At 41.7% G+C, this 24923-nt stretch overlaps 1 protein-coding gene across 1 annotated transcript in view; it reads left to right on the forward strand.

The window, feature by feature from the left end:
• The window catches only part of SCARF2 (scavenger receptor class F member 2), a 328350-nt gene that overhangs the window by 195453 nt on the left and 107974 nt on the right, over positions 1-24923 (forward strand). Inside the window, exons 4-6 of the mRNA XM_089686660.1 lie at positions 408-927; positions 1362-1580; positions 8158-8286. Coding sequence (XP_089542786.1) covers positions 408-927; positions 1362-1580; positions 8158-8286 — 868 coding nt within the window. The remainder of the gene's footprint in view (positions 1-407; positions 928-1361; positions 1581-8157; positions 8287-24923) is intronic.

Below are 24923 nucleotides of genomic sequence, written 5' to 3' on the forward strand. Positions count from 1 at the left end.
GGCCACACAAAATATTGACACTTTGGGCCCAATTTGGACATTGTCACTTAGGGGTGTACTCACTTTTGTTGCCAGCAGTTTAGACATTAATGGCTGTGTGTTGAGTTTTTTTGAGGGGACAGCGAATTTACACTGTTATACAAGCTGTACACTCATTACTTTATATTGTAGCAAAGTGTCATTTCTTCAGTGTTGTCACATGAAAAGATATAATAAAATATTTACAAAAATGTGAGGGGTGTACTCACTTCTTGAAATACTGTATTTAAAGAATTTAAATGTTCAGTTGGTTTCTACATACTAGAGTATTTAGTTGCTATTTGCACATATCATAAGTGTACTGCTTTTTGAGTGATTTTTAAATATGAGGCATGCTTTCTCAAATAATCTATTTTATTTTCAACTAGAATGTCCAAGACAATTCTGGGGTCCAGACTGTAAAGAAAAATGTTCCTGCCATCCACATGGACAATGTGATGATGTTGGTGGACAGTGCACTTGCAATGCAAATCGATGGGGATCCAACTGTGAGAATGCCTGTCTATGCAAGCATGGAAAATGTGACCAAGAGACTGGAAAGTGCACCTGTGAACAAAATTGGTGGGGCCCTCAGTGTTCGAATGCCTGTTATTGTAGTACCAACTCACAATGTGACCAAGCAACAGGAAGGTGCATTTGTCAGCCAGGATGGTGGGCTCGGAGCTGTAACAACCAATGCTCTTGCAACAATTCCCCATGTGATCAACTGACTGGGCGCTGCTTGTGTCGGGAACGGTTATGGGGCTCACGATGTGAAAGAGTATGCCAGTGCTTCAAAGGCAAATGCAATCAAATGGACGGAACTTGCACTTGTGAGCCTGGATATAGGGGTAAATTTTGTCGAGAGCCTTGTCCTGCTGGACTTTATGGACAGGGTTGTCGGAGGAGGTAAGCAGATAAAACTAAATTAATTAGTATTGGCAATACCTGATACTTTAAATTTTTGGCTGGCTGGACGGCAACAAAGAGAGACCTCTCCTCCTTTTGAGTCCTGCTCTAGAGTCATGAATTTAGCTGCTTTCCCATCTGCTGTCAAAATCTAGTATGGCTTTTCCTTCTTCTGTAATTGTGTAACATATGTTGATTTCTGATTTCAATCTCCAATTAAACCTAAACATTAGTGTGATGAAAGTCCTGCTGTTTCAGCCAAGGGCGAGACTCTTCCTCTATTTCAGCACACTGAGGAGTCCGCAAGCATTGCCATGTTTTAAGTAAACTGGAGAATGAATGTTTTTCTATATTTTAAGACTCAGTCATTACTATGCTTTTCGATTACCTATTGAATGTGCTAAATTTGCTAAAATGGGTTCTTTTCATTCTAGATGTGGTCAATGTAAGGGACTGCAGCCATGTACCATTGCTGATGGTCGATGTATTGCATGTGAACCAGGATGGAATGGAACAAGGTGTGATCAAACATGTGCTCATGGTTTCTATGGAGAAGACTGTTCTCTTCCATGCCCTCTGTGCAAGGAAGGACACACCTGTAATCACATCAATGGCAAGTGCTCACATTGCAATCCTGGCTGGATAGGCGATAGGTAAGAGTATGCAGGGTTATGCACAGATTTTAATAATTGTTTCATTAAATTTAGTATGCTTGATTCCAAGCAAACAGCTGAATACACAGGTAAAATACTCATATGTGAATAATATTAATTGCCAAAGGATCTCTAATTCCATTTTTTTTCATTCATACACCACTGCCATACAGCACATGCAGAAGGGTGTCACCACTTTTTCAGTTAAGAAATCCAATAATATCACCTTCCCCAGCTTGCTGATTGGACAATGAATGAGCAGCAAGTTACCGACAAATTATCAAATCTCTCTCTTCAGCATGTTCCTTTTAACGCATGTTTAATGCAGCTGTCCCTACCTTTTCTAGACAGAGTGCTGCTGTATAGGGGATGAGAGAGATTGTTGTTAAAACAGGTACTGTGCTTATGATTGTTGCATGTCAAATACATGTTTGGGGTTAAAAAAAATAGCCCAAAAACATACATACATACATACTCACCTCCATCAGTTTGGAGCTGCAGCTGTCCCTAGCCGGCTCTAAGATCAAGAACTAAGCGATCACATGACCAATGATTGTTCACTTCTTGGTCTTCCTGAAGCAGAGAGTGATAACTGTCAATCACTGCTCTCTGCTCTGCCCCTCCAGTGCTCACAGGAGCGCCAGGCTGGAGAAGGGGCAGGTGCAGCTGACTATCTCTCAGTTGAGAGCCAGAGTCAGCTGTCAATCAGTGAGCTTGGTGGATCCTGACAATATGGTGTGGATCCTTTTAGAGTCTGGAGTGGCTCTGTGATGTCAGCCGACACTTGGTCACAGAAGTGCAAAAATAACTGCATTCCATTGACCCTGAAGAGAAGTATGATCTTACTTCTCTTTTAGAGCAGGTTGACACTGGTGTGCTGTGGTTTGTTTGTAGCACGATTTATGCGTGTATTACACACAGTTTTAAGGGCAGTCTTATTGACTTGTTAGCGTTTTTTGAAAGCTACCGGTCTAATAGTAGTCAATGGGATTGCACCTAAAACAATTGTACTGTTAACCCGACCTAAACATACAGCTGCACCAAAGTGTGGTTTTTCTATCTGCCTAAAGTTCAGCTTTAAGGAATCATTCACTTTAGTTTGGTTATGATACCCTTTATTTATGCTCCAAATAATGCATGAAAACTGTAATGAGAAATTCAATAATTAAAACTAATGGAGCCATTCATATCACAGTGTTCTAAAAATGCAATAAAGATTTTACAAGGCAGACTAATCTATCTTTAATATTCTACTGCATGTTTGTCCTGTGACAGTAACTTCAGGACACTTTGAAAACTAGTAGATGTTCTCTTGTTTGGTTTATAATATGCTGCTCACAAGACAGAATAACTTAATACATTCTTTCAGTGTAGAAATGTCAAAACAGAAAATTTCTTTAGAGGCTTAATGTGACAGATTTATTAGATAAACATTTAAAGCATATCAAAACTTGTTTGGGGTTTTTTTGGATAGAGTGGTGAGTTCTTAAAACCCCTCTCAGGTTTTTATTGCTGCCTACTACATCGTAGTGGAAAAAGGAGATTTATGTAATATGGTGTAGTGTAAATATTTTAAAAGGTGTAGTTGCTTCTGTTGGTGAAGCATAATGCATGTTTTGCCCCGTAGTCTTCAATAGGCGATCATGAAAAATGGGCATGCACATTTGCCTTCTCCAAAAAAATGCATGAAGCATCAAAACGTGTAAAAAAGCACAACGATGTGCTCCAAAAACACACTGAAATGCATGGTTATGCATCAGCACCTTTGTGAACCAAGTATTAGTTGAAGGTAACCCATAATGGTGCATTTTTGTAGTTGTATGCTGTTTTATTTGCCCTTGTCTGTGACAGGTTCACTTCAAAGGTCAGTCACACCAGTACTGTACAATAATATTCTTCAAATATCTTGATACATAACAATAACTTCCTTTCCGTTATATTTTTATAACAGTCACAGTTCAAGTATAAAACTGCTGCTACTGTAACTCCAAGTTCCAAGCACTGAGACGCATTAGCTGGAGTTCTCCTACAACCTCCATAATTTATGCATGTTTGGGGAGGGAAGAATTTAGGGATGAAACACTACCAACCATTGGAGAACAAAGCCAAATATGATAGTGTGATTTAGCAACCCAACAAATCTAGCTAATGATCTCAAACTAGTTAAAAAAAAGATAGTGCCACATTCCTTATAATAATGATCATAGGAAATAGGGAAGAAAAAAGGGGAGAACAAAACCCCTAAAAAAGGGACTTTTGTGGCACACCATATGTCTAAAAACGTTGTTTATTATTATTATTATACAGGATTCATAAAGCACCAACAGTTCGCTCAGCGCTGTACATTACAATGGGAGACAGAACATGCAACAGTACAATAACAATACAATGCGATACATGAGGGGTTTGAGGGCCCTGCTCCTTGGAGCTTACAATCTAAGAGGGAGGGGATAGTGGTACAGGAGGAAATAGCTGTGGTAAGAAGAGTGGAGGAGGTTGGGAATTAGCAGGGGGTGGGGTAGGCTTCCCTGAAGATGTGGGTTTTCAGGGTGCGCCTAAAGGAGAGGAGAGTAGGTGATAGTCTGATGGATTGGGGTAGGGAGTTCCAGAGTATGGGTGACGCCCTGGAGAAGTCCTGGAGGCGGGCACGGGAGGAGGAGACTAGGGAACTAGAGAGAAGGAGGTCTTGTGAGGAGCGGAGAGTGCGTGTAGGGTGGTACTTGGATATTAGGTCAGTGATGTAGTTTGGGGCAGTATGATGGACAGCTTTGTACATCAGTGTTAGGATTTTGAATTTGATCCGTTGGGCAATCGGAAGCCAGTGGAAGGATTGGCAGAGGGGGGTGACGGAAACGGAGCGGTTGGTAAGGTGGATGAGTCTGGCTGCCGTATTCAGGATCGACTGAAGCAGGGATAGCCTGTGGCGAGGCAGGCCAGTGAGGAGGGAGTTGCAGTAATCGAGTCGTGATATGATGAGGGAATGAATGAACTGCTTAGTGGTTTCTGGGGTTAGGAACGTGCGTATTTTGGCGATTGTTGCGGAGGTGGAGTCTGCATGAGTTTGTTAGTGATTTGACTTGGGGCTGGAAGGATAGATTGGAGTCAAGAGTGACACCAAGTACTCTGGCCTGCGGGGAGGGCCTGATGGTGGCATTGTTGGACGTGATGGAAAAGTCAGTGGGGGGTGGTGTGCGGGCTGGGGGGAAGACTAGGAGCTCGGTTTTGGAGAGGTTCTGTTTAAGGAAGTGGAGTGACATCCAGTCTGATATGTCGTACAGTAGGCTTGTGATTCGGGCGGAGACTGAGGGGGTGAGGCGAGGGGTCGAGAGATAGATTTGCGTGTCGTTGGCATAGAGCTGGTAGTTGAAGCCGTGAGAGTGTATGTGTCAGGAATGGACTTGCCAGGAATGGTGGGACTCACCTGCCTTGTGGGCTGCAGTACCAGGGCTGGCCAGCGGGTGCTCTCAGCAATCAGAGACTCAACCCTGTAGTCAGCCAAACACCTGAAGCTGATTATTGTATTTAAGGGATGGCCAGACATGCAGTCTGTGCCTTGGTGTGTGCTTTTCTATGGGCCCCTGTATCTTGTTACCTGCATCCCTGTTCCTGTTCCTGTTCCTGTCTGACTGATTCGTTGCTGACCCTGCCTGATCCGGACCTCTGCTGACTTCTCCTGTTTGATCCCTGGCTTGTGACCCCGACCACTCTCTGCCTGACTCCCTGTACCTACCTGCCCATTAGTTGCTGTACCCGACTCGTGACCTGACTACTCTCTGCCTGCTCCTCCTGTTCCTACCTGCCCGATTGTTATTGACCCGGCCTGCCTGACGACGCTTGCATTGTATGTATTGTTATCTGTGGGTGGTTTGGTTTGGTTCGTTTGCACTGTGTTATGTTTTAGTATTGCACTGCGTTTATGTATTGTTAGTGTTAATAAATTATATTGTTTATAACATTTCTGAAGAATGCGTTTCCCTGCGTCAGTTCACATACCTCTGGTCATACCCTGGAGCCCTGACAGTATGAGTTGGCCAAGGGATGAGGTGTACATGGAGAAGAGAAGGGGCCTGAGGACAGAGCCTTGAGGGACCCCAACAGAGAGGGGCAGTGAGGAGGAGGTGGTAGCGTTACAGGTAACGCTGGCGGAGCATTGTGATAGGTAGGATGAGATCCAGGAAAGAGCAGAATCTCTGAGGCCAAGGGAGTGTCGTTTTTGAGGAGGGGGTGGTCGACTGTGTCGAAGGCACCAGAGAGGTCGAGGAGTAGGAGCATTGAATAGTGGCCATTAGCTTTGGCGGTTAGCAGATCGTTGGAGAGTTTGAGTAAGGCGGTTTTCGGTGAAGTGTAGGGGACGGAAGCCGGAATGTAGGGGATTGAGGAGGTTGTTGTCGTTGAGGTGGGAGCTTAGGCGATTGAAGACTAAGCGCTCGAGGAGTTTGGATGTGAATGGCAGCAGAGAGATGGGTCTGAGGTTGTTAGGGTCAGTGGGGTCCAGGGAGGGCATTTTAAGTATGGGGGTGATGTGCACGTGCTTCAGATGGGAGGGGAATGCGCCAGAACAGAGAGAGAGATTAAAGATGTGGGTGAGGGAGCATAGGATGGAGGAGGAGGGAGGTCGTAGGAGTTGTGAGGGGACAGGTGGTGGGACGGGCTTCAGAGAAGACCTTGGTGACCTTCTCAATGGCAGTAAGGTCGAAGGAGTGGAGTGTTGAGGGGGCTTCAGTGTGAGGAATGTTAGGTGAGGTGGAGGTCTGAACAGTGGTGAGGCCGAGGGAGAGGGGTGATGAGGGGGTTGCTGTGTGAGAGGGGATGGGTGGGGAGAAAGTTTGAGCAGCGACAATGTTCTTGCGAATTGCGTCAATCTTTGTTTTTGAAGTGATTGTCAATCTCAAGGGCGGTGAGTGAGGTGCTGGGTGGAGGTGGGGGCGGAGAGAGTAGAGAGTTGAAGGTGGAGAAGAGCCGGAGAGGATTGGAGGAGAGGGTCTTGATGAGGGTCAGGATGTAGGCTTGTTAGGCAGTGTGGAGGGAGGAGGTGTAGGTGTGGAAGGCAGATTTATAGCGGGTGAATGCTAGTTGGGATCTAATTTTGCACCATAGTCGCTGCAGCGCACGACTGTCATTTGAGAGTTTTGGTGTGATCAGTCTGCCAGGGCTGGAGCGGTCGGGGTCTGATTTTTTCGCGTGGTTAAAGGCGCTAGCGAGTCAAGGGCGGTTGACAGCAAATTTTTTTAGGCGGTCATGGCCAGGTCGGGGCAGGACAGGGGAAGGATACTGTCGTAAAGTTGATCAGCTGTAGAGTGGAGGGGGGCAGGGTTCAGGTTGCGGAGGTTACGGCCGGTACATTTGGAGGGGTAGGCGTTAGAGGACGAGGAGACAGAGAAGGTAATAAGGTTGTGGTCAGAGATAGGGAAGGGGGTGTTTGTGAGGTTGTGGGGAGTGCAGAGATGGGAGAAGACAAGGTCCAGGATATTCCCGTCGGAGTGGGTGGTGGATTGTATGCACTGTGCCAGTGCAAAAGAGGAGGTTAAGTGGAGGAGTTGGGATGTGGCCGGGTTGTTGATGTTTACAGGGATGTTGAAATCCCCAAGGATGATGGTGGGTAGCTAGGAGGAGAAAAAGAAGGGTAGCCAGGCGGAAAAGTCATCAAGGAAGCGGGATACGGGTCCAGGAGGCCGATAGATTACAGCAATCCTCAGGGGGGTTGGGGAGAATAGTCGGATGCAGTGGGCCTCAAAGGAGGAGAAGGATAGAGGGGGGGGGGGTTTGGGAGGACTCGGAAGGTGTTCTGTGGTGACAGGAGCAGACCAACCCCACCACCTTTACGACCGTTGGGTCTGGGTGAGTGGGTCCAGATCAGACCTCCATAGGAGAGGTGCTGCAGGGGAGGTGGAGTCAGTGGCTTGGATCCAGGTTTCCGTGATCGCTAGGATGCTTAGGATGCAAGGTAGGATGCTACCTTGCTTTGCAGGGTTCAGGGTCCAGGTGGAGGTTCCAGGTTGAAGGAAGAGGGTTGGCTTGAGGAAGAGAGGGATGGGTGGGAATTGCAGAGTTGATGTCATATCATTAATCATAAAATATACTGTATGTCTCATAATGGTTCACAAGACATGTTATTGTACAAAAGTAAAAAAATCTAAATATGATAAAGCAACATATTGCATCACAAACGGTCCATTCCTTTTATCTTGGCACGTTTCATGGACTTTATCCACTTCCTCAGAAGCCATCACAATAATTATTCAAATAATGATCTAAACAAAAAACAGCCAAGATTATTAATCAAAATTCTCCATCCCGGTATATGAATTATAGGGATAACACTTCCAAATGCATATAGGGTGGGGGAGTGAGGCCCAAAGATCAGAACCACCCAGGGGGTCACAGAAAACAGCAGCATACCCAGCTGCATTGAACCCATAGATGTATCTAATCTACCCCCAGTCACAAGATCACAACTACATATATTACTAGGAAGTCTAGCTAATGTTTCTTGGACCCCTAGATACAAGTATGTTAATTCATTTACAAGAACGTTGCATGAGAAAGTTGCACAATTAACATAGATGTGTCTTTTTAGGTGTGAAACAAAATGTCGCAATGGGACATATGGTGAAAATTGTGCCTTTGTTTGCACTGACTGCTTCAACGGAGAGTGTCATTTCGAGACTGGAAAGTGCCTTTGCAGTGCTGGATCTCATGGGCCATTGTAAGTATCACTCATGTGCTTTTAACATTTACTTACAACTAATGAGTTGGCATTACAGTCATGTAGTTAATTACAGTGGTGTGGATGCATAAAAGCAGTTAGCTCACCTTTTGATGAAATGCAAGTACTGTAGACAGTCTGAATTGTTGTTTTAATTCCCTGTGGTGCTCAATTGCTGCTGAAAAGAAAGATAAGTGTCTTAATTGTTTTTAAAAATAAACCCAATGCTATACTGTTTCAATATTTTTATTTTTGTAGGAGATAGCCTTCAAAAAACAAACATTAAATTTTGCCATTTCCTCATGCAGGATTAAGAAAAATATAAAAAATAAAACTTAACATGCAGGTTTGCACCTTTTACATTAGTTAGGTCAAGATCACAAGCAAACTTCTTGTGCTGAGAGATTTACCTTCAAGGGTATTCAAAGCCTATTTGAAGGTAATAGGGTGAGGGGTGAGAGATATGAATTTCATAATGAAAGTATAGCGCCATGACAGACTATGCTTTGAGCTTAAGTTCAGTTCTCAGTTGGGTATTGAATGTGTCCTGTATCTGCTTTGAAGGGGCAATAAGAAAATGGATTTGTATCATTATATGGGACATATTTCAAGTCGGAAAGAAGAGGCAGGGGGGAAAATATAGGGCCAGCAGACTGTGTTTGAGAGTTGCAGAGTAAATTGGAGAAAAGAGGGGAGTGAATATATCTAATTCCCAGAGGAGCAGACCTTGGACCTTTGTACATTGCTTAACAGTCCTGTTTAGAGCTATGGTTTGCATATGTTCTATCTAAGGTTGCCAGATACATAGAAGCTTTGAGTGTTTTCTCTGAGAATGGCGGTTAAACCTATAATAATCATTATGCTACTCAGTCTATCTATGACTTTGTTAAAAAAAAGGTACATGCAGCCCTCTTTTGAGGGGAACCTTTGCTAACTGAAAGAGTGGATTTAATAATAAAGTTGGCAATGCCTCCACCCAGGATAAGGCTAAACAAAGTAATTGGGAGCAAAAGAACTACTGCAACCAGCATATAACATTAAAGGATAAGTTCATCTTTCTTAACATGTCATACCCATATTCAGGTTGTAACATGTACCATGTTATGAAAGGATCAGCCCCCGCTCATCCTTGCTCCCCCACAGCTGTATAGGATCTTCTCCCCCGCTAGCTGTCTCCAGCTGCATCACTCATTCACAGTCCTCTGTGAATGAGAAAACTACAAGTCTCGACAGCCTTAGCAGCTGTCAGTTTGTAGTTCTCAATGAACTGCCACGGTGCTGTGGTAGTTCATTGAGACTTCCTGTCAGAGTGTATTGGCTTGCTCGTACGGGATGTACAGGCAAGCAGAAATACTGACAGCTCTGCAGGAGACCTACATGGCACCAGTAATCTGCTGATTGCTGGTGCAACGCTTTACAGGCTCCTGCAGCAAAAAATAATGAATGCACATTTTTTTATCTACAAAAAAATGTGAATATATTATTTTTGTCAAAATGTGAACTTATCCTTTAACCATATGCATATAAATGCACACCAGTATAGAAATATTACAAGCTCTATATAAGAAAAGATTAATAGCAGTACATACATCAAATGTACAAATGGATATTATAAGCAAAGAGCCCAATAGGAGTCCTGGTGAAATAAGTTTAGTATGTATTAATAGAGATACCTCCAGATGAATGTTGCAGCAAAATCTAGTTTCAGGAGCCCCTGAGGATGATGTGGCGCCTATCTTTGTGACGAAAACCTGAAGACAAGATCCATGGTCACGAGAGAATTCTCCAACTGTTGTCTGACCAGCCTGGAATAGAACTTCTCACTGGCAGGGACTGTGATGTGGCACTAGAACTCAGAGTTAGCTTATTTTGTGCTTTACTCCTTCCCTAGTAGTTTATAATAGTCTCTTCTAGTCCAGGATTTAGCAATTTAGCAGCATGGACAGGACATGTGGCTGAGCCTTTCTCTCTCCCTCTCCACTTCTTCCTTCTGGGGTTTCGAAACCAACCATCAGGGGCAGGAAGTGCATACATATTATATTTGCAGGCATTTACAGACATTGACAAATTCAGGCAGTAGAGGGCTGCAGATCCCTACATACAGCTGCTTTTTACCAAGCTTATGCTATTGCTTGTTTGGCAGCAATAAAAATATGAGATAGCATGCTGGGATATGGGTCTGGTATGGACTCTGGGAGACACTCCATGCTTTTTTTGTTTGCTATTTTGCATGGGATACCCCCTTATAATCTATACAGGGCCCTCATCAATTATAAGGGTTTACTATGGATGTTGAGCAGAATTCCAGCCTCTTTGTTTACATACGTCTGAAAATGTAATTTAGAAGCAATTTAAATGTTATTTTTTTTTCTTTCTAAATGGCATTTTTGTTTTAGTACATTGTACAGGCACACTACTTCATGTGCAGGCTTAGGAAAACATGTAATTTAAAGAACTACAGTATGTATTTTAAAATGTTGCACTGTTTTTTAAGGTGCTACTTGTTGAACTTTATTTTTTTTGCATTGATACCTGTCCACCATTACAGTGCCTATCTACCCATGCAGTTATTCCCACATTGCCAAAGGGCAGAAAAAAGTTACAAGATTTGGCTCCAATGGACTTTAATGGGGTTCAGCGTTATGCCCGGGGTTCACAAATTATTTTTCAATTTGTCATTGAACCTAACTCAGTTCACTCACTACTAGTACTAAGTAACAATGCAACAGCACTTTGTAAGCAAGCTCAGGAGTTAGCAAGTTGTCCACATGATTTTCCACTGCTCCCATGTCTTAGTTATGGCAAGTCTCCAATTCTGAACTTTGGTATGTAAGAATTCCAAACTGGTAAAATAAGCATATAGTATATAAAAAATTATTCCATGAGTTGTGGGTGTGTGTATTCATAATAATAGCAGAGTTGTTGAAATGTTAAGTTAAGTTGAATGCATTTGATTATCCAATGTCTCAATAGGTGATTCTGTAGTGTTCCTTGTTGGGTATGTAACGATACTCAACTAATTTTTTTATTATTGGTTAACAAAGATTGCTGAAAGAATTTAATCAAAGTTGTACTTCTTTACTAATAGTTGTCAACTTCTGAGCAAAAGGGGGCCTCAAATGTGGCCCCTGACATCACTAAGGGGCCTCACATAATGTTCACTGTATGTAAGGACTTTCAGAAACTACAGACCTAACAGAGGAAATGAGGGTCAGAGAGTGTGGACATGCCATATTTTTGGCTGGGGATATGTTGCAGAAGACAATATGAAACTGGAAAAACGTTACATGAGCTTATGTTGTGTAGTGTGGATTGCACTTTTCCCAAAACTTGTAAAAGTCTCAGGACATTATTATAAAACATTTAAAGCTGAAGTTTAGCTACGTTTTTATTTTTGTTGTGCAGGCAGCTGGATCCTGTAGAAATCTTCACTACAGGGATGCCCCATCCTCTTCCTGTCTTTGAAAGTCTGACTCTGCAGGGTCTCTAAGCTGAGCTGTACTAAAAGTTGTCTGAGGAGGATCCACTCCGTCCTGCTCTTCTCATCGATTGAGAAATGTTCTTCCATTGATTACATTGCATGTAACAGGGTCTGTGAATGGGAGAGATAATCCTGTGACTGATCAGAATCTACCCTTTTCAGAAATCCTGTTTCAGGCAGTGTAACCAATTAAATAACTTTTCTTAATGGATGAAAGGGCAGGTCCCCATTGGATCATCTTTAGTGCAGCTCAGTCCAGAGAACTGAAACTGTTAACTTCCACAGTGCCCGAATTTCAGATACAGGAAAAGGATGGGGGTCCCTGCATTGAAGATTTCCCCAAGATCCAACTGCCTGCACAAAATGGGACATCCTTCATTGAAGCTAAGTAATGTGACAAAAACTTCAGAGGAAAAAATTAGATTAGCTTTGGCTTTAAACAGAAATCATATAGTGGGAGTGCACTATTTTTAAACAAACATCTGCATTTCTGTCCTGTAATCCTATAGGAAAAAAAACTGATGTCACTTTGGTGCCACCTTCTGCCTAGAAAAAAATAGACATTTATAGGCTGCACAGAAAATGTTAAATTTTGAAAGTTTCCATTGTCAAATATTTCAACCTCCTATGGAGGTATTGGCATTTTGACAAAAGTTATTAAAAAAAAGGCATTTGAAGCCTGGAACTGTAAAACAGGGAGTGCACCCTCAAAAAGAGAGCAACTCAATCCATCTTACTGACTGATGGGACTCTGTTTACTGTAGCGGGTTTATGTGTGCGGACAATTGTGCTGATTATTAAATAGGAACAGCTCTCCACTTACCCAATACCCTGAACACAGGTGGTCATCATATACAGTATGTTAATTAGGTATTGCGGACTATCAGTTGTAGAGCTGGAGGAAGTGTTAATGGACTGCAAGTGTAATTATTGCATTGTATTCCATTAAGAACTAGTAGTCCGTTTGCCAGTATCAGAAGTGACAGCGGCCGCAGGAGAGAAATAATATGGGTGTAACATGTTGCAAATTGTGGAGTTAGCCTCCAACATGTTAATACTGAAATGAATATGAAAATAATAGTCAAAAAGCATGAAAGAAACAAAGATAGAATATGGGACTTTACAAGTGCTTCCAAGCTCATGAATGGACTCATTAAAGTTATATATGCTTTATTGTATTAAACATATTAAAATCCAAACAAAGATGAAAAGAAATGTGTGTCAGGAGTTCACACAGTCCAATCAAAGCATCAGCCACCTTTGCATCCCTCCCACTCCATAATTACAAATACATATAGTTAATGATAGAAAACCTAACAATAGAAAATCTTTAATATTGTAATGATGTGGGACATCAAATTGTCAAAAAGTAAATCACTTCCTTACCCTTTATGGGTGAGGGTTTATTTTATACTCAATCAAATCTTTGGGTTACCAGAAAGCATGGGGTTTAATATTGTACCCAACTATACCCCAATCCCCACTCCCCCATACTGAGAAGAGATAGTTAAAAATCTCAGAAAACATTTATTTATTTAATGCTGTTTTTGGCTCAAGATAGCAGAATTCACGCTCTGTCTTGATGACCACTGTCATTGGGACTGAAAGTGAAGGAAATCCAAAATTTTAAATTGTCACCAGAAGAGATAGGTATGACTATAGGAGAACTCTTTCAACTGGGACATTTGTGCCCATGCCAACTGTCTAAGAGGGGATTTTACTCAATTCTTGTACCTACATGACAGAAATTTGAAATTAAATTTTCCAAATGGGGCACAGATGGCAGAAAGGATTGACAGGACTTTTAAGGCTCATTGATATGGCCACCAGGGTTGTACACCCATACGCATGCATATGTGAATGCACATTCCCATGTACAGACATTGCTTTCTGTGGGTAGCTGTACACAGCACCCATTGCTTCTGGGTGGGGAAATAAGCCAAATTTGATGGCATACACGCACAGGTGGCCATGTCCTTAACCCCTAATCATTCCCCAATCTATCCAAATTAAAAAAAAAAAGTTCTGGTCTTTAATTAGACCTCATTTAGAATACTGTGTCGAGTTCTGGATAGCTCACTTACAAAAATATATTGGTAAGATAGAACGAGTACAGAGATGGTAACAAAAGTGGTGAAAGGTCTGGGGGATAAAACATATCAAGAGAGACTTCAGGAACATAATATGTACAGACTGGAGGAAAGAAGTAAAAGGGGAGACATGACTGAAACCTTTAAATACATTAAGGGCATGAATAGGGGTCAGTTTCTTCAATAGGAAGCTAAGATCAAGAACACAGAGACAAAACATCCAACTAGCAGAAGAAAACTTCAAAACTAATGTTAGAAAGTATTATATTACCGAAAGGGTAGTTGATGCTTGTAGATATTTAAACTAAATTAACTCAATGTTCCTGTATGACAATCATAACAAGTACCAAATTCAGTTTTTATGTGATGCACAAGATTTTTTTAAAAAAAGGAAAAACTTTCTTTACCTTCCCTGACTGTGCCAAATCCTCCATTTGTTTATCATACACTACCCCTTCCAGACACTGCGGGAGGATTTCGGCAACAGAGGCAGTGTAGCCAATCCAGAAAGCAGTGGGCAGTATTACATGTGGCCTGATTTTGATTGACAAGCTTGCCAATCAGCAGTGACAATCTGATAGCCATATCCCCTGTAACATCTTCTCAGTCCACTGTAGTGAAAGTAGGCACAGCCTGCATGAGAATGCCTACTCTGCCCTGAATTTAGGAACCATCGCAGGAAGCTGCATTAGATCTACATTACCAGCAGGCTCAACTGGTATTTGCGAATTTGCAGGAAACTGAAAGTGCAAATGAACTTTTAATTACATGCTAAAGCACATATTTTATAATGGGAGGCCATAGTTCTAATATAATTATTACTTTTACCCCCCTCACTAATATCAGTAGTAGGGGGTTTTAACAGTATAGCCATCTCCCTAGTAAAGAGCTAAGTGACAGATATATACCGTTGTTGGCAGTGGAACGGAGGTTAGCGGACTTTGCTATTACAAATAAAGAATCAATAACTCTGGTAGGAGCACATCTTTGTTACCAACACTTCTCAGCCTGTTAAGTCTGCTTTAATTATTTGTGAATGTTTATGGAATTAGGCGGCATGTCTATTAGCTTCTGACAGTGACTGACTGAAACCACACAGGATTAAGACTGATAAACCATGCATTAAGTAAATACATCTGTTCAAAGAAAATTAAAATAGGTGTTTTACTGTTTCCCACCACCAGATTAAAAGAGCGTCTATTTAGATTGTTTATAATTGCAATGTACAATGTTCCTTCTGTGCCAAAATATATTAGACAATCATTCATGTTTACCGTATGACATGCAGAACAAGGTAATCAACCTAATTTAAATATAAATTACTTGTTCAGAGATAATCTTAAACTCTGAAAAGTCTGAAGTGTGCGTATGTATTTGTATGTTTCCAAGGGAGTTGTATAGGCCTGTTTTGCAAATTAAAATGCATTGTACTGAACAGATGGATTTAGGATCTGGTTCTATAAGTAGTAACATATGATGGGATATTCAGTGACATTTTCAGATGTACAATGGAGGAAAAATACCAAATAAGGTCAAAGGTTGAGGTATCAAAGATATCTTGGAAGCACAAACAACTTAAGCATTCTTCCATGTGTAGTTAGATGTGTTTTAGCTGAACATAAAATGTATTTACTTGTAGTTCATGTTATATCATATGGATTTTTCTTTGCTAATTCTTGTCTGTCACATATGGCAGATGTGGTATCTGCAGATGTCCTGTGAAATTCATTTAAGTTAGATATCTTTCTGAGGTCAAGGAAGATTTATGTCACTCATTACCTTGCAGGACACTTCGGGGGTATTTACAAAGACCCTGCCAGTAATTCAGCTTTGAAAATGGTCGTCTTGCAACTCCTCAGTTTTACTTCACAGATCACTTTCTGTCATTTTTTTAATGCTCTGTTGTTTAAACCTGCGTAGTTGAAACTCCATGAAATTGAGTGTCAGAGATGGAAAGTGAAATATGACATTTTGGGCTAAGATATACAGTGCACAATAAGTGGCTTGGTTAGAATACAAATTGGAATATACAAAATCGGGCTGTCCTTTTAAAATGTACCAAACCATGGCAATCCTGTTAGTGATTAGAGGCTTGTAATATTAAAGCAGAGCTCCACCCAAAAGGGGAAGTTCCGCTTTAAGCCTTTTGTCCCCCGCTCCCCATTAAGGATTGGCATCTTTGGGAAGCAGGTTCCCGAATTTGACAGGTACCCGCTCCCACTTCCGCTGCGATCCCCTAGGTGATCGGAAGCGTTAGTTGTCTCCGCCCCCCTCTTTGCCCATAGTCTTCTGGGACATGTGACAGGTCCGAGAAGACTACAGGAACATTCACAAAGCACAGCGCTTCTCATGCATGCGCAGTGGGCACCCGTCTGTGAAGCCGCAAGCTGTCACAACTGGGTACCCACACTGAAGATACCGGCGCCAAGGAGAGAAGACGGCCCATGAAACCAGCCGTGGTGAGGACACCGCTGGACCGAGGGACAGGTAAGTGTCTGTATTTTAAAAGTCAGCAGCTACAGTTTTTGTAGATGCTGACTTTTATTTTATTTTTTTCAGCTGGAACTCCGCTTCAAGTGTATGCCCAGCTATCAAGCCTGGATTCACACCAGTGTACCCAACACTGGAACTTCACCCAAAAGGAGAAGCTCAGCTTCTTTTTATCCCCCCCCCCCCATTTCACTGCCACGCCTGGCACTTTTTTGGGGAAAGCTAGTACCTGCTTTTACCTTTAGTTGATTCTAGCCTGGAACTCCACTTTAAGGCATCCAGTAATGTTGAATGAGAATACAGCATACCTAAGCACACAAAAAAAAAACACTTACAACCTTTTTTTTGAACATACCACACAGATGATGATTCACATCTGTGCATTGTGGTCCACTGAAACACTTGCATTGAAGTGCATTAGTATGGTGCTTTGGGGTGGCATTCACAAACCACAGATTGTGTGACAGTGCATTGCAGTAGAACATGTGTTTCACAGCGTGTTACCATAACACACAACTGTAAATTCAGCCTAAATCCACTGCGTACAGAGTCATACCAAGGAAAGGCTATTCTTGGTATATTCATACTTTTTTCCATTTTCTTTAAAAAATCTAGTAAAAAATATAAATGTAATCGCAATACATTGGGATTGATTTACTAAAAAAGTAGAGAAAGTAGAGTCTCAGTGTATTTTAGGTTCCATTATTTAAAGTGATTCTTGAGGCAAACATTGTACAAAAAGATAACAAACATGTTATATTTACCTGCTCTCTGCAATGGTTTTGCGCAAAGCAGCCCAGATCCTCCTCTTCTCAGGTCCCCCGCCAGTGCTCCTGGCACCTCATCTTCAGCCAGTGCCCCCACAGGAAGCCACATCTATAGACACAGACAGCAGGACTCAGCCCTGCTCCCTGCTACATCCCGTCAACATGTCTGGTAAAAAATTTTAAAAAATCAAATTTCGTCATAAATGTAGGTGAAAATGTATTCTGCTACATGTCTTTGCTAGAAAAAAATCCCAATATGTGTAAATTAATTGGTTTACATGAAAGTTATAGTGTTTACAAATGGCAGTATATATACTGGAATAATTTTTTTTTTTACTAGTAATGGCGGCGATCGACAACTTATAGTGGGACTGCGGCGGGCATTCTGACACTGGGGGGAACTGAGTTGGTGTCACTGACATCCCCAGTGACACCAATACAGTGATCAGTGCTAATAAAAAGCACTGACACTATACTAATGACACTGGGCAGGAAGGGGTTAACATCTGGGGCAATCAAAGGGTTAACTGTGTGCTGTTTTACTGTGTGCTGTGTGTGTGTGCTTTACACTGTAAGAACACTGCTTTGTACAAAAGCATACAAAAGCAGTGTGCAGGAGCTGACAGGGGAGAGATCTGTATTGTTTACATATTGGTCTCTCCCCCGTTAGTGATACTCGGCGATCGCAAGGTGTCGGTGGGGAATCACCGGCCGGGACCCAGTGATCGAGGCCACAAATGGCGGTGCAGGTAGGGCACGCGGCACGTGCTGCACGCGTTCCCCCTACCCAGTAATGTAAAATCACGTGCATATACAGCCGTGCCACCCTGTAGCAGTAGTTCTGCTATAGTGCGGGAGGGAAGCGGCTAAAGTGTGTATAAATTCAAGGACAAAAAATAAATAATTTGCTGCTTACTGGACCTTAGATGTGATGGCTGCATTTTCCAAGCTAAGAACATTTTCAGTAAGTGCAGAAAAATATCTGTTTATCTTGCCATAGATGCAGGCCTTGCAATTTCCCATGAGCTGAACAGAACAGCTGAACATAAACTGGGGAATTCCATAAAGTATCTACGTCACTTTTCTGGTGGTAGTTCACTCAGAATTAGCCTAATTTAAACAAGTATTTGCACATTTTTGGTACCATCAAATGAGAAAAAATCATGTAGTTCTTACTACCTCCACTTTAAGTTATGGCAGTGACAGATTCTTGAAGAATTACCATCAGTTCACTGATTAGGAAACCGGTGGTAATTAAGACCAACTCTGAGGTCAGAGATACTCCTGTGCTCAGAGTGGGGCAAGTCTGTACTGGGAAGCTGTCATGAATGTGAAGTTTCCTACACAGGGCTCTATCCCCAGCCCAATTTAGCTGCCGGCCAGGAGATTCCCTGGCTGAAATCTAAATCTAAACAAAAAGGCCAGGGGTTCTGGTAAGGCCTTTTCCCAAGTATGGCATATTTGTGAAAGGATTTGAGTCACAGGGAAGGTAGACCTGATGGGGAGCTAGTCTCTGTAGCTGTGGGGGCTAGTTCCCCATCAGGTCCACCTTCCCCATGACTCAAGTCCTTTCACAAATATGGGCATTGCCATATTTGGGCAAAGGCTTTCCAGTACCCCTGGACCTTTTGTTTGTATTTACTTTTGATTGACAGCAGATGGCAGTGGGTGGATACGAAAGCTGCTATTAGACTGAATAGTGGCTATCAATCCACCCACTGCCATGTGCTGTCAATTACAGGCAAGGCAAACGTGATAGGAAACTAGTCTCTCAATTCCCCATCAGGAGACACAGTATAAAAAACCATTTGGACATAAACCTGTCTGTGTGAAGGGCGCAGAGGCCAGGGATGGAGCGTACTGAGGAGGGAATGTCCAATATGGGCACTCCAACCTCAGTGCCATCCCATGACAGGTTCATGTACCTATTTCTGACAGGTACATGAATCCGGTGCAAACACTGACAATTTTGGTGTGGAGGCCCAACAGAGTTCTAAAGGGTGTCTATGGCTATTCTTATGGATTTCCCCCTAAATCTTTTCTATCTGCTGTAAACTGCTAATCTACCCATGCCCATGGAATGGACATGAAAAAAGACAGAGATGTTTAAAGTCCAGGCTTGGTGGCAACCCTGACTCCCACCATAGATACAGCAGGATGAGCATAGCCACCTGGGGACAGGAGGTGTGTTATTTGCAGTATTCAAAGGTGAAAATAAAGTGAAAAAAGGAAACTAATACAGCCACTTCCTCTAAGAACTTGTAAGCTACAATACATTGAATTTTTTGTTTTTGGGTTTAGAAACACTTACGGTAATTATATTTTACTAAATTATTGGTCTCTAAATCTTTAGTAAATTGACCCTCGCCAAATAATTTGGATGCAGAAAGGCTGAATTGGGCTTTGAGTTTTTATGTAACCTTTTCATTAGGACTCTGTTCGTCTCTGTTCGGTGATCTTTTAAGCACGTGAATACCATTTCAGTTTTTAAATGTAACACTGGGAAATTACTGGTAAAAAAATACATTACTGTGTCAACAGCTGTAGTTGACTCACTGTCAAATATCTTCACATACAGCATAAAGCAAAGTTTTTCCTGGATATACTTCTCTACTTTAATAGAGTTAATGTAATATATAATACACTCATACATATGGTTATTATTAGTGTAATATTTGCCTAGCACAACCTCCAGGTTGAAGTATAGCCTATAAATTAGTTCTATAAATTTCCTCAGCGGGGACTGCTTATTTTTCCTTTATTCATAATAACACTAACTTAGCTTTACCCACTATGCACAGCTCAGTGTAAGGACTGGGTCTGCATGCACATTCACTGCATGATGTAACAGTATATGTTGAGAATAAAAACCGCTCTTTTAAAGGCAAATTTATTGGTACATTTTCTTTAATATTGATCTGACCTGAGTTTCATTTACAAGAAATAAATAACAATAATGGCTATTGGATAATTACATTAGCTGCTTAAGCATGTAGCAAATATATATATATATATATATATATATATATATATATACACCCTGTTCCAAATTATTATGCAAATTAAATTTTTCTCATTTACCTAAATAATTGATGTAAATAACAGTCAGCATAATTCTCATGTTATCAACTATTAAGAGTACAATTCACATTTTATTGAACAAACCTCCTAATGATAACAGTATTTTTTTTAAACATTAAAAACTTCCAATGCACTGTTCCAAATTATTACGCACAGTAAGTTTCAAAACACTTTATAGGTTGTAAAGAACTGAAAATTGTCATTTGTTGTGTTTGCAGCATATTTACTGAAATCTAAAGCTATTTCAATCAAACTTTTAACAACATTTTAACTTTTTAAACATTTTAACAGGTCACGTTACATTTTAACATAGGACCACTTATTTGATAGCAGCTTCACAAGTCTTGTATCCATTGAACTTGGGAGTTTTTGGATAGTTTCTTGCTTGTTTGCAAGATGTCAGAATAGCCTCCCAGAGCTGCTGTTTGGATGTAAACTGCCTCCCACCCTCATAGATCTTGTGCTTGGATGCTCCAAAGGCTCTCAATAGGATTGAGGTCAGGGGAGGATGGAGGCCACACCATGACTTTCTCTTCTTATATCCCCATAGCAGCCATTGATGCAGAGGTATTCTTTGCAGCATGAGATGGTGCATTGTCATGCATGAAGATGATTTTATTACGGAAAGCTTTGTTCTTCCTTCTGTACCATGGAAAAAAGTGGTCAGTCATAAACTCCACATACATTGCAGAGGTCATCTTTACACCTTCGGGGACCCTAAAGGGGCCAACCAGCTCTTCCCATGATTCCGGCCCAAAACATGACTCCACCACTGCCTTGCTGACGTTGCAGCCTTGTTGGAACAGGGTGGCCGTCCACCAACCATCCACTACTCCATCCATCTGGACCATCCAGGGTTGCATGGCACTCATCAGTGAACAGGACTGTTTGAAAATTAGTCTTCATGTATTTTTCTGCCCAATGCAGCCATTTCTGCTTGTGAGCATTGGTTAGTGGTGGCCGAATAGAAGGTTTATGCACAGTTGCAAGACTCTGGAGGACTCTACACCTTGATATCTGTGGGACTCCAGAGGCACCAGATATCTGTTTGCTGCTATGTAATGGTATTTTAGCAGCTGCTCTCTTGATCCGATGCATGGATCTGGCAGAAATCTTCCTCAATGTGCCTTTATCTGCACGAACCCATCTGTGCTCTGAATCAGCCACAAATCTCTTAATAGTGCGATGATCACGCTTAAGTTTTCGTGAAATATCTAATGTTTTCATACCTCGTCTAAGGCATTGAACTATTTCACTCTTTTCGGCAGCAGAGAGATCCTTTTTCTTCCCCATATTGCTTGAAAATGGTGCTCTGCTTAATAATGTGGAACACCGTCCTTTAGTAGTTTTTCCTTAAATTGGGCTCACCGACCATTCTAATTATCACAGGTGTCCAAGATTGTTTACAGTGATCGAAAGAGCCCTGAGACACAATGCCATCCATGAGTTACACTGAAAAACAAAATATTTAATATTTGTGACACTTAAATAGAATTTGCATAGTAATTTGGAACAGGGTGTATATCGTATTTTTCGCCGTATAAGACGCACCTGACCATAAGACGCACCTAGGTTTTAGAGGCAGAAAACAGGAAAAAAAAAATTCTGAACTAATGGACTGCAGACACAGTACAGGAGATGACCAGAGACTGCGGACAGCACAGGGATGACCAGAGACTGCGGACAGCACAGGGATGACCAGAGACTGCGGACAGCACAGGGATGACCAGAGACTGCGGACAGCACAGGGATGACCAGAGACTGCGGACAGCACAGGGATGACCAGAGACTGCGGACAGTACAGATGACTGCTGACCTTTGGGGAGGTGGGGAGCGGGTACCTGAATTTGACAGGTACCCGCTCTTACTTCCGCAGAGTTTTTGTTTGATCTTACCTGTTCCTCGATCCAGCCGCGCGCTGTCTTCCCGGCTTCTGTAATGGCGCTTGGCATGACAGCCGGGTGCCCAGTGCGCATGAGCGAGAAGCACTTGCGCTTTGTGATTGGTCCGGCGGCTTCTGGGATCTGTCATGTGTCCCAGGTACCGCCTTACCATTCACAAAAAGCACCACTTCTTGCGCATGCGCACTTGGCACCCGGCTGTCATGCCCAGTGCCCACACTACAGAAGCCGGGAAGACAGCACGCCACTGGATAGAGGAACAGGTAAGGTCCCGCTGCAGAGCTGAGCGGCCGGCCCGGTATTCTGACACGGCCACGGTGGAAATACCGGACCGGCCGCTCCATATTCGCCCCATAAGACGCACTGACATTTCCCCCCCAGTTTTGGGGAAGAAAAAGTGCGTCTTATACGGCGAAAAATACGGTGTATATATATATATATATATATATATATATATATATATATATATATATATATAATTTTTTTTTTCTTTGTAACTCTACCAAAGACTTTTTCTTTTTACTGTTAAATAGAGTAGAGTAAGGTTAGAACCTCTGGGCAGGTTTTTTTGTTATATGTGTTTTGTTGAGGAGGATGTGAGTGGAAATTTCTTCAAAGCAAAAAAGATTCCCCTTATTGTCGATAGTGCCTGGCTCACCCACCCACCAATAGGCGTATACACTAGACCTAAACACACCTGTACTCCAGTGTATCACAACACTTAGGTGTGTACGCTTTGTGCTTTCTGGTGTGCTGTGTTGCCAGAAATAATATTAATGTATTTTGTTATGTGTTGAGGCATTTTGTGAGCCCATTCAAACTGAATGGACTGTTGTGAAGTAGCTTGCCTCAACGCACAAAAAATGCTTTTGTTAATTAATGCAAAAGTGTGAATGGGCTCTCACACAGTTGTCACTGAAAATGGATTCTCTTAGAGGTTGATATACTAAAACGAGAGAGTGCAAAATCTGGAGCAGCTTGGCATGGTATCCAATCAGCTTCTAAATTCAGCTTGTTTAGTTAAGCTTTGACAAAAAAAAATGGAAGCTGATTGGTTTCTATGCACAGCTGAACCAGATTTTGAACACTCTAGTTTTAGCAAATAAACCCCTTCTTCACCCTTTTTGGCCACCAAACTGTTCTTCCCTAATTACGTATAAACTTCATTTCAGATCTAGTATCAGACTGCTCCTTCAAAGCTGTGTGTACTCCCAAAAAATTGTACATGTGCACACCTAAGTGTGCAGTGCTCATCAGAATTCGATTTCTCCTTCCTTCTTAACATTTTCCAATTTAATTGGACATCTTGAAGCTAAGTATCTATTGCAAAATATCCTGTTACTTTCACATGAATGGTTTGTGCAATGCTCATCACATAATATTTTCCTAATACGTCACAGTATAGAACACGGATCATTCAGCCCCTCAGTCTTCTCCAAAGTTCTTGGTTTATGACTGCCTGCACAATCTTTATTTTTAGGACACGTGTGGAGAAGATTTTAAACAACGTATGAATTTATTATCTGTTTGTGCATTTGAGTGCTGTGATCTATGACATTTAACTTAGAAGAAAATGAGATCTTGGTTTTGCTTTGAAAAGAAAATGTCATCTTGATACCAACTATGAAACATGTGATGCCTCTCCAAGATTCAGCTGTTTCTGCTGTTTTCCTATTATTTCCGCTGCGCTTCAAAGCCACGCTGAGTACCTCATGAGGACTTTGATATTAAAAATCACTCGCTTTAAAGCTTTGTATGTCTCTTGTGGGCTGTAGTGTGGTTACCATGAGGAGATCCAGATTTGTAATCCTAATTAAAATAGTGTTGTTAGTGAATTCTAAGTAAAAGCGTAACCTTTTGACCATTCTTCTTTTACTGCTAAGCAAAATTTGGGGTCTTTGAAAATAATAATTCTATCATCTATAGAAGGGTTTTTGCTTAAAATGTAATTCATACTCCATCATGTATAGGTTTATACCATAAGCACTATCCTCACAATAAACATGCTTAGGAATTTTGGTTTTGTGGATTAATGTATTTTTTTTGGTGTTTCTTCAAATGACATGACTGCCCTCGCTGTTGTTCTTGTTCTAATCTTGGTGTAATTAGAGGGGCAACGGTGTCTACAAATTACCTTCCTGGGATGTGTACATGACAGCTACAGCTACAATTCCCGTGAACAATAGTAATCCCTAACCTGAAACAGCCCTTGCCATCTTCTTTGGTTTTCCCTTAATTCATACCCTTTTTCAAAGGATGGATGGGCTGGCTTTTCACTCAACACAGCTGAAATCCCAGGGGGTAGGACATCACATGATGGTTTTTCATAGGCTGTGCTGAGGGATGGATACCAGTGTAAATGGGCCAACTCTGTAGTCATATTTTAGTGCTGTCTCCCCATCAGCAGGAAATCACTTCTCAGTGATTTTTTTGCAGGATCATCAAATATTACCTAATGTGGTAGGTGGCTTTATGTCAGCATATACGGTACTTTTGGATTACTTAAGTCAGTGGACAGTCCTACTTGTTTACAGGCCTTCATTTTTCTCTGACATTGACATGCTACTGCACTAAATCCCTGTAGTTGTTAATATCCATATTTTATAAATAGACATGAATGTGTCTCTGGGAAAACATGGACTATATCTAGTTTACTGTTTGATTTTACTTGTTTAACCCCTTCATGATGGACAGTAAAACAAACATTAAAGCGGATTTTCACCTCCCCCCATCCCCAGTTTTTTTTTTTTAAACCACTGCTTACCTGGTGGTGTGTTCTGATACTCACCCACCAAGCAGATCCAGTATTGTCCAGCTGAGATCCTCT

Source organism: Staurois parvus, unplaced genomic scaffold (genome assembly GCF_062004578.1).
Source record: "Staurois parvus isolate SC_StPar_1 unplaced genomic scaffold, SC_StPar_1.0 ptg000404l, whole genome shotgun sequence".
NCBI classification, from domain to species: domain Eukaryota; kingdom Metazoa; phylum Chordata; class Amphibia; order Anura; family Ranidae; genus Staurois; species Staurois parvus.